At 35.3% G+C, this 10,712-nt stretch overlaps 1 protein-coding gene across 1 annotated transcript in view; it reads left to right on the forward strand.

The window, feature by feature from the left end:
* The first annotated feature begins 1,991 nt into the window (after positions 1–1,991).
* LOC110458522 (TGF-beta receptor type-1-like) overlaps positions 1,992–10,712 on the forward strand; it is a 20,725-nt gene continuing 12,004 nt past the window's right edge. Inside the window, exons 1-3 of the mRNA XM_021510254.1 lie at positions 1,992–2,101; positions 4,821–4,938; positions 6,579–6,760. Of these exons, the coding sequence (XP_021365929.1) occupies positions 2,020–2,101; positions 4,821–4,938; positions 6,579–6,760 (382 nt within the window). The 5' untranslated portion in view covers positions 1,992–2,019. The remainder of the gene's footprint in view (positions 2,102–4,820; positions 4,939–6,578; positions 6,761–10,712) is intronic.

The raw sequence follows: 10,712 nt of genomic DNA on the forward strand, positions 1-10,712 counted from the left end.
CCATATCAGCTTAAAGAAAACATGCAGACATTTATAGTCCTAGAATTTACAAATAGTTCACTTTAGCCCGAACAAAATCATAAAGCTGTAACGCGCTGGATCGCGGAATTTTCGTTTCCAAAAAATGTAGAATGCTTACAACCTCTTTTTGTACTGACCATGTCTCCAAAGCCAACAGAATCCTCGGACTAATATTTCGGACATTCACATTTATAAACAAAGACATGTTTATTCAATTATTTAAAAACTTAGTGCGGCCACACTTGGAATATGCCACCTGCATATGGTCTCCAATGTTCAAAAAGGATCAAATTGCCATTGAAAATGTCCAACGCAGGTCAACAAGACGCCTACCATTCCTAAAAGGAAAATCCTACAGTGAGAGACTTTGTATGCTGGGCCTCTCCCAGTTTAGAATATAGACGATTGAGAGGAGACGTCATACAAATTTTCAAAATCATTTATGACATTGACATTCTGGACAAGGACAAAATTATTAAAATGGCAACATTGGCTACAACAAGAGGAAATTCAAAAAAACACTTTTCAAGAAAAGGATGAGGCTCAATATAACCAGGAACCTGTACAGTAATAGAGTCGTAGATGTGTGGATCTCTCTCCCAAACACAGTTGTAGAGGCCCCTCCCTAAATAGTTTTAAATCTCGGTTAAACAATCACTGGCGTCATCATCACCAAAAATGTGTACCAACCTGTTACTCACAACCGAACGTGATTAGAGAACAGTATATAGATGCGTCTCAAGAAGCTGGGTCAGCTTACGTCGACGTCGACACTACATGGAAACATGAAAACTTGTAACTTTTTATTTTTCAAATATTTTTTCCACAATTTTTACGCACTCACACCTCTTTTCAAGCTCTTCATAATTCCTGGATCCGCCCCTGTATATAAACTTTTCTTCTTCTGTAGCACGGTTGCTGATTAAGTTTGTGATATTTTGTCCTTTAGTCCCGTTTGTCCTTCCAAAATGAAGTCTCTGATTTGGACCACTTCCTCATTTTCGCTCTTTCATCAAAAGAATTAAAGGACGAGAATTGAAAAAAAAGGAGTATTAAATTTCGATTTTTCGCATGTCGTGCTAATGAAAGAAATTATACAAATCTAGGTACAGGCACGGACTTAGATAATCTAGTTCCGTGCTACAGGTTAAAACAGTGTCCTCTAAGTTAAATATATCTTGATTAACGATAGAGGCCCTATGCTTGTATTTTTATTTATGCATGGATTTTAAATACTCGGTCAAATTTTCTTGACATCAATGAGTATAAAGTTCTATAAACGTAGTTATATATCTGTACTAAGATTTTATTATAGGTCTATAATATTTCCTGCTAAAAACATATTTAGGGATGTCTTTATTCATGAAAATTCGAGACCCAAATGGCACCTGCTTACTAAAATAACAAAAAAATCAAATAAAAATCCCCATATTTTTTTTTACCAGCTCGAAACCCCCTACCAATCTAGGATAAAACATTTAAGGTGCAAAGCACATCATATGCATGAAGGGATGGATACAAGCACCTCTTTTACTAAATTATGTATTTTTTCCCCAGAGTAATAAAGAACATTTCACTCTGTATTCCGCATATTCGCAATCCATTAATAGAAAAAAACTTTCTTATAATTCTGTGAGGCTTACAGACTACCTTTAAAGGCCCCTTGACCTACATATAAAAAATGTGCCAGACGGTTTTCCTTCATGTGCCCCTTGATAGCATATTCCTACGCGTCAGCTTGATTGCCTAAATTCTCCGGAAACTGACCTCGGGTTTTGCCATTCACTCAATACATATTTCCGAAAAGCTTAATGTACTTTTATTTGAAGTAATGACGTTTAACTTTTCAAATACAATGTCCAGAATATTATCCGACGATGGTTCAAAATCTGTACACCTCTATACGATATATAATACTACATTATTTAAGATTTTACTGTATAAATAAAGAACTATTTTCTAGCGGATATGTATCCTGTGTCAACTATGTTTTAATGGATGCTGCCGAAGAAAATGGATATTTGTTGTGTTATTTTTCCATTGTTATTAATCGTTTCCTGTGGGTTTGATATCACAACAGGTACAGTATTGCATGTCGTAGTGTTCGCTACGGTGTTGTCTGATAGTATCAATCGACCACATGAACCCTAGATTTGAGTATACGAGGCAAAATTTGGTACGCAGACGCCGAACTTTCGCTTGGTAATGAAACCCATTTAATGCTGTCAGTCATTGCATTATATCTATATTTATTTGTTATTTGAGGTTTCTGTTAATTCAAGAACAAAATTTTGTTCTGTAGGCAGAATCTGACTAGATGCCTTAACGCATCTTCTCATAATCATCACCACACGACTGATTAAGTGATTGAGATCTCTTCAGTCTTGTTGACATTGACATTTGTTAAAAGTTAAGTTACACCATTAGTAGGACAATTTTGCAGTAGCTTCTCAACTATTCGGGCTTATCTTCCAACCAGCACTTTTGAAATGTCATTATCCTTGGAGGTGGTGGTGGGGGGCTATTTTGCAGTACTGTAGCTATATATAGCTTTCCAACGTATCAGAACTAAGCTTCCAACCAGCAGAATTTGAACTGAAGATTTGTTAGGCCTATCAATAGTTATGCATTCATATGATGGATGATTGCAGAAGTATTGAGTTACGTGCCATAAGGGAGTTAGTACAGAGATTTCGGTACTGAGATGTTTTAGTACTTGCGTACCAGTATTGGAACTTGAACTAATATTTTATTAACTTATTTTATGTTTGCTTTTAACGTCCTAGCTGTTTATTGCTGATTTTATATTTCAAGATTTTGCAGCATTTATCCTCTTTATAATAAAGTAATGAAACACTGGGGATATTATCTGGCACATGAATGTGACATGTAACGTATACTGTCCTACACCAAATATTGGTGGGTTGATGGGTTTATCGTCTTCACTTCACTGACGAAGTCGGTGTTCGGTCACCATGAGGGGGTAATTGAGTTGTCGCTTACCAGGTCCTCTGAGATTCAAAATGTCCAGCCCATCCAGGTCACGCTTTGAGGTCGGACAGCTCCTCAGATGCAGACAAGCTGTCACAGCTACTGTGATCCACGGAACGATGTCCTTAGTGTAGTCCTCGCTGTCCTCTTATGTGTACACCAAATATATCTTTTAATTGGTGTTATATAGACCATGTACATGTATATCATGTGACCAGGGGTTTTGTCAGCTATTTTGGGAAAGGGCCCCTGAGCAGGAATTGGGAAAATATCATCAGCATTAGCCATTTGCCAAAATTGGGAAATATCATCAGTGTTCCCACATGCACAGGTTTGGAAAAGTATCATCATTTGGAAAAAATTATCCAATAGGATAAGCAAAAGTTAAAGTTTTCCTCTCTGTTTCTTGCAGTTAAATGTATAGCAATAAATAAACAGTAAACACATCAATTTTCAGTGCTTTTGTTTAAGTATTTTGGATTTTTTGTTATTTATGTATTTTGGATGTGCTATAGTTATACTTTAAACGTTGCACATATATATAACAACTTGAAACTTGTATAAACATGTTTTTTAATCCAATTGAGTTGGGAAAATATATTAACACAGAAATTGGGAAAATGCAGGGTCATTTTTCAATTGGGAATGGGTCCCTGTTTATACGTACTGGACCCTATAAATACCTGGCAAAACCCCTGGTGACTTCTTTTTTATACAGTTATCACGAAAAATTCAGAAAATAATCTGTGTTTATTGGCTCATTATGTTATGTGGAATATCTACGAGCTTGAGGTGTTCATGATCAGCTAACACACGATCACTGATGGCTCATTTTGCAATTATAAAAACTAGGCCAAACTTGTTGTATATTGATAATGCTATAGAGTTTCCCTGCACATCATATCAGAATCTTATAGTTATCAGCATATGAATCCAGTGTTGTGTGCCAGTTGTACAATCAGAATTATATTATTTAGACCACACCAATATTTTAAGATTTAAGGCTAGGGTTTACCTTAATGCAGTTTATGGTATTGCGGGTATACATATAGCTTTCAGGAAATAATGTATTTAAATCAAAGAGAACATTTTTTCTTGGTAGTCAATACATTTCATCGGGATATTAAGTATTCTACCAACTTCAGGCGGAAGTACTAGTGTGATTATGATCATTGACCTTTGATGGGCATTGTACATTTTATAAAAGAAACCGTGTTACATGTTAATACCCAACTTGGTTGTTAGTTAGTCGGATATGACATCATTATAAAGTGTTTTTTAATTTCAAGATGATGTCAGAGATAAATACTTATAAGGCCAGACAAAAAAATATGTGTGTTTCCTGTAACATGTTGGAAAAAATAATTAAAATTTAGGGTTGGTAGGTAGGTAAATAAATATATTATATGGTTTATAAAGGAGAGTGATCTTGACTTTAATAGTGATTCTTTGAAAATTGCCTTATAAAGTTTAGTAGGGTAGCCACACAAAATTAGGGTAGGTATATAGGGTTACCGGAAACACCAAATAATTTTTGTTCTGCCTAAATTAATTTACATTTTATATGTTATATTACATCCAAGGACATATTTTTTGTTAAACCAGAACTTCACTTAATTGTTGTGTTGTATCTGCTCTCGCTCTACCTACAGGTACATCCACGTGAAAATGTAATTGCATGATTTAAGTGTGCTGCTTCCAATACCCAGGACTACTTTCATTTTCTTGGTGTTATAATAATTGCCCAGGCGATAATAAGTTAGTAAAACCAATGTATTATACCGGATAATTAATATTGTGTGTTTCAGGGCTGAAATGCTACTGCTCCGATTGTCCAAATAGTGAGTGTGACGCGGGCGAAGGAGGAAGATGCGTCACATCAATCACAAAGATGGGCGGGACTCGGGAGGACAAGATACGTTACAGGTCAGTCAGATAGACAGGTGGATGAAAATACAAATTACTGAAAATAGAACATTGTACCTTAGGGTATCAGTGTAGCATGTGCCACATTGGACCCTATCAGACAAATGCAAATTAAATTGAATATAGACTTACATTCGGGATTGGAAAAAACTTATTTTGAGCATCATTAATTAATTTTCCTTTTTCTGTATATTTGCTGTTTTTCACCAAATGTACCAGGTAATTCAGTTGTGAATGTGTGCTCCACCGCTATGGTTTCCAATATCACTACCTATTGACATAAATTTGTAAATTGTATTAATATTCTGTTACAGCTGAAACATAGTCTTTCTGACATTTGAAAATCTGAAGTTGTATATGATCACACTAGAAAAAAATATACAACTTTTATAAAAGAAAAATATTTAAACTATATAGGACTTGTTACACTTCTGATTTTCTTAAAAAGACAACAGGTGTACTTGTGTAGGGGTGGGGGTGGCAATATAAGGTTATTGGAAAACTTGATTGTGAAAGCTTAAGAAATACACAAGAGAAAAATTAAAGTTTTTTACTGGCAAATTGTAATTGTATGTCAAAACAAATGGCTGCACAGTTTGTTTGTTTATTTTCAGTTGTTATTCTGGTTCAATGATACAGAGCCCCAAAGGGCCGCAACTCTGTCATCGATTACGTAACATACACCTAGGGTACAACTTTTGTTGCCAGGTCGATCTGTGCAACTCGGGGCCCCTGCCCCCTCTGTATTGTACTAACTGTACCGAGACTGATTCTGGTATGTGATTTCTCTGTCAAACCCCCTGATCACCGCATTTTGCACTTGACACCTACATGAAATGCTATTCTAACGCCATTCTGACCCCTTCCTAATAAAATACCCATAAAACTTTGTAATATTAATTGTGCAGATTGTTTAATTATAGGATATAGGAAATGGAAAAATTAATGGGACGGGGATTTAATTATTTCTGATTTTTCCATCTGTGATCAAGTGGTATTTAACAGAAATGGCCTCACCATTGCATTCATATTCATCTTCTCGAAAGAGCTTTTGTCATTATGCACCACAATGTTGCACCAGGCCAATATAGCTTCCCAACTGCTAAAGGCCCATCAGCACTTGAAGCATATGTCACAACATGACTACCTTTCTCTGCAGCGTTAGCAATTTAAATTCCAAACAGTCACAGGTACAGAGTGTAAGTGAGAAAGGTATGTATTGCTGTAATCTCATGTGTTTTGTTTGTGATAATTCTCATACATGTATATGGATTGTGACCTTTAGCTAAAAGACCCTTAAATTTCAGATTGACCTTTGACCTAGATGTTTGGTATTGACATTTGATCTGTGGTTTACATTTTACATATTTCTGCCTGATGCTGCAATTGCATATGTTTCAGATCAACATTTGACTTCAAATTCTCTATTTCTCTTTTGACTGTTTCTCTTTTGACTATTTCTCTTTTGACTGTTTCTCTTTTGACTATTTCTCTTTTGACTGACCTTTAGTTTGACATATCTATCGAAATGACAACTATCCACACAACATTTTGGATTGACCTGTGACCTAGACCTTTTGGGTTGACCTTTCTGGTCATACATATTCTGGATCGATATTAATATTTCATCTATTTTTCAGATGTCTGAAAGAGGAAAAGATCTATATCCGAGTCCAAGAAGGGAAGATGCAGGGTGACACCCCACACTGTATGGTGTCTGCCAAAAAAGAGGATGTTAACTACATTATCTGTTGTTCGGGTCCAGACCTATGTAACCAACACCTGAGGCCGACCTATGCACCTGCCACAGTTACCCCAGGAGGTCAGAGGCCATGCTGTAGACAAATTATTGTGTCCTTTCTTGTGTTTCTGTGTTTATTTTAGACTTAAACGATTTTACTTACTTTTTCCGTGATCACTGCATGTAATCGGTGAAGCTTTTATTATATTCAAAGCATGAACAATGAGACGAGCATGAATGATAAGTTGTCATAACTGTTAGTAAGAAGATGACCTAATACATTTGTACACATACTAAGTGTCAATCAATTGCAATCTTCAGAAACGGCCCCAGGCAAAGGGACATTTTTCTCTGAGCACAAGTTTTGAGTGAGGAATTTTTGCAGCATTAATTTAGTCGGGGGAATGCATGATTTGAGTGTCCTAGCTAGCAGTCTAACATAATTTTCACAATTTCAAGCTTGGGTTTCATATACATATTCTGGTATTTTGTCAGATATACCTTTTTTTTGTGTATAATTTCATTTTATCCTTTTTTTTAAAAGCTGGATGGTAATAGATAAAGCTGAGTTAACTACAAGGCTACATCTGTCTCCATTTGAAATCGAAAAATAATTACTTCAGTGTTTCTTATGCCTAAGTACCATTTTATAAGGGACGGGCCCCAGGGATGGATGTGTGACACTCGTGTCTGTCCTAGCCACAGTCCTGTCACTGTTGTTTATAACAAAATGAAGATCATAGTACATGAACCTATGTCAGGGATTACTGCAGGAATAGAAAGTTAGAACCTTTTTTAAAATGGGGGAAATATGGAGGGGGGGCATGGATGACATCTTTATTTTTTGGTTCTCCCTGTTCATTATAGACGCTTCAAATCATATACTGTAAACAAAGCCAGCCATAAACAGTGTGGTAAAATATCGACAACATTAACACAGGGAAAATAAAATATATCACTGTCGTCGAACTGACAGAAAATCAAAACGCAATAGAACCATGACAGATATTCATTGGTAGTATTTTAGTTACTTGTGGGGATTTTTTTTAACTGAAATAGGGGAAAGTAATGCCAAAATTAGAGAGGGGAATTAGCCCATAATTGGCCATAAAAAAGGCCTGCATTTATCCATATGTGTACAGGAATTAGCACTGATAAGGTTATATCAGATCAAGGTTTTGCCCATTTTGAACATATAATTGTTGGGATATTCCGTTGGATATGAGGTACTTGACACTTTTTGTCCATTTTCAACAGAATAGATGGAATGTCATACTTAATAGATTTGTCCATTTTGATCATATTAGGTGCTTGACCATATATGTGTCCGTTTTGCTAACTTTTATGACTAATTGTCATTCATGCTTTTCTTTTACTAACCTTTTATATTGGAAGTCGTAATTAGTGTTTTATTTATTTTTACTAGCATTTGCACATAAGTAGTTGTAATGAATGTTTTCTTTCTGCTAACATATATAGCTCTTGAATTACCTTGAGTTTATTATGTCTTTCCTTCGAATGAAGGAAGACATATTGTATTAGTACTGGTTCTTCTTCTTCTTCTTCTGGTTCTTCTAATCGCAACTTTTCCAGGTCATAACTTTTAAACTGTTAAAGATATCTTGATGAAACTTCAGGTATGCAGAAGGTGTGCAGTGCACTGGAATTAGGTAACTGTGACCTTCACCTCAAGGTCAAAGGTCAAATAAGTGCACCATTTTCAGTAAATTCTTGTCCGGCCCGTAAATTTTAAACCTATAAAGATAGCTTGATCAAATTTGAATTATATCTGCATCACCCACAGGAGGTGTGCAGTGCACTAGATTTAGGTCTCGTTCTTCACTATATACAGAGTTATGGCCCTTTGTTTATTTTTAATATCGAAGTTTGTCTGGAGCATAAATTCCATGTTATTTCACCTACGTTGACCAAACTTTCCATATTTATGTATCTTGGGAAGGCGGAATCTCTCGCACTAAAATCAGGTTTTATGCCCCTACCATATACAGAGTTATGGCCCTTTGTTTATTTTTAATACCGAAGTTTGTCCACAGCATAGTTTCTAAACCATTAAAGATATCTTAGTCAAACTTGAAGTATACCTGCATCACCCACAGAAGGTGTGCAGTGCACTGGAACTAGGTCTCGTGCCCCACTTTATACAGAGTTATGTCCTTTTGTTAATTTCTAATACCGCAGTTTGTCCGGAGCATAACTTCCATGTTATTTCACCTATGTTGACCAATGCAAACTTGCTATAGTTTTAATGTATCTTGGGAAGTAGGAGTGTCACATTCTAAATTCGGGTCTCGTGCCCCACTATATAAAGCGATATGGCCCTTTGTTAATTTTTTATACCGATGTTTGTCTATTGGCTAATAAGGGGAGACATGTTTTTGTGCAAAAACAAAATTCTAGTTTTATAACTAGATGTCATGATGTTTTCTTTCGGCTTATCTGTACAACTATTTGTCACAAGAGGTTTTTTTTGTTAACCTTTATTACTAGTTGTCGTTCTGCTAACCTTTACAACTATTTGTAAGGATCTTTTTCTTTTTGCTAACCTTTACAACTATTTGTAAGGATATTTTTCTTTTTGCTAACCTTTACAACTATTTGTTATGATCTTTTTCTTTTTGCTAACCTTTACAACTATTTGTAAGGATATTTTTCTTTCTACTAACCTTTACAACTAGTTGTTATATAATAAATGTTTTCTTTCTGCTAACCTTTACTACTAGTTGTTATATAATAAATGTTTTCTTTCTGCTTACCTGTACAACTAGCTAGTTGTCGTGAATGTTTCCTTTCTGCTAACCTTCATAACTTGTATTCTTTCTAGTAAATTTTACAACTTGTTTTCATGATCTTTTTCTTTCTGCTTTCCTTTACAACTAGTTGTCATGAATGTTTTCTTTCTGCTAAGTTTTATATATATCTTGTTGAAGTGCATGTTTTCTTTTTTGTTGTCATGTATTTTGATGTTTACTAATCTGCATTGATGTTTTCCTTTTACTAATCTTGTTTTTCTGATTAATTTTTAGAATTGCTGAGACATTTTTCTAAGTGTGGTAAACACATGCTTGGCTTATTAATTTAGTGTCGAAACAGTTAGGAATTAGGACTAAGATTTTTATTAAACTTCAAACAAAAATAATATTAATTTGAACAACCAACATTAACCAGCAGATCACTTCAATACTGTAAAACTCAAATATACAGTGGTCGATTTAGAGAAAGGGAGGGTGTGTTCCTTTGTGGCCAAGTAGCTGATCTATTTTTAATATGCTGTCTAAAAAGATAGATTGTTTTAATATAACTTTTGACTTCCGGAGTTATGGCCCCTTCCTTTCAAAGATTGTTTTTGATTGAACTTTTGACTTGAGGAGTTATGGCCCCTTCTTTTCAAAAATCTTGAATCTGCTGCTGGTATGCAAATGACTATCACTCAGTATAATTTTCATAATTGCTAAAAATAGGATCTTCCTTTAATAAATAAGGATCTTTTCTTGTATGATGGAGGTAAAGCGTTTGATTTAAGTGTGTGTGTGATAAATTAATGAGAGTAACCATATTTCACCAGCTACATTTTTTAACCTCCACTCACACCACCAACACTTGCTTGTATATATATATAATTATATATATAGTTCCTTTGCACAATCTGCTTGTATGTGCCATACATTTTGCAAAGGAAGATTTTTCGCAGCTTATTAGGTCACCTGAGACAAAGTCTCAAGTGACCTATTGCGATCGCCTTTTGTCCGTCGTCGTCCGTCGTGCGTCTGTAAACAATTTACATTTTAAACTTCTCCAAAATCCCTGAACCAATTTCAATGAAATTTTGCAGAAACCTTCCATGGCCAAAGGTCAACTAAAATTGTGAATTATATAGTCCCCAGGGGCCTGAGGGGCGGGGCCAAAAAGGGTAAAATTGACTAAAATTTCAAAAATCTTCTTCTCCAGATCCAGATATGGTAGAATCAAATACTCTTCATAGATGGAAGGGTCTTAAGGTGCTTTACTAAAATTG

Source organism: Mizuhopecten yessoensis, unplaced genomic scaffold (assembly GCF_002113885.1).
Source record: "Mizuhopecten yessoensis strain PY_sf001 unplaced genomic scaffold, ASM211388v2 scaffold9639, whole genome shotgun sequence".
Lineage (NCBI taxonomy): Eukaryota > Metazoa > Mollusca > Bivalvia > Pectinida > Pectinidae > Mizuhopecten > Mizuhopecten yessoensis.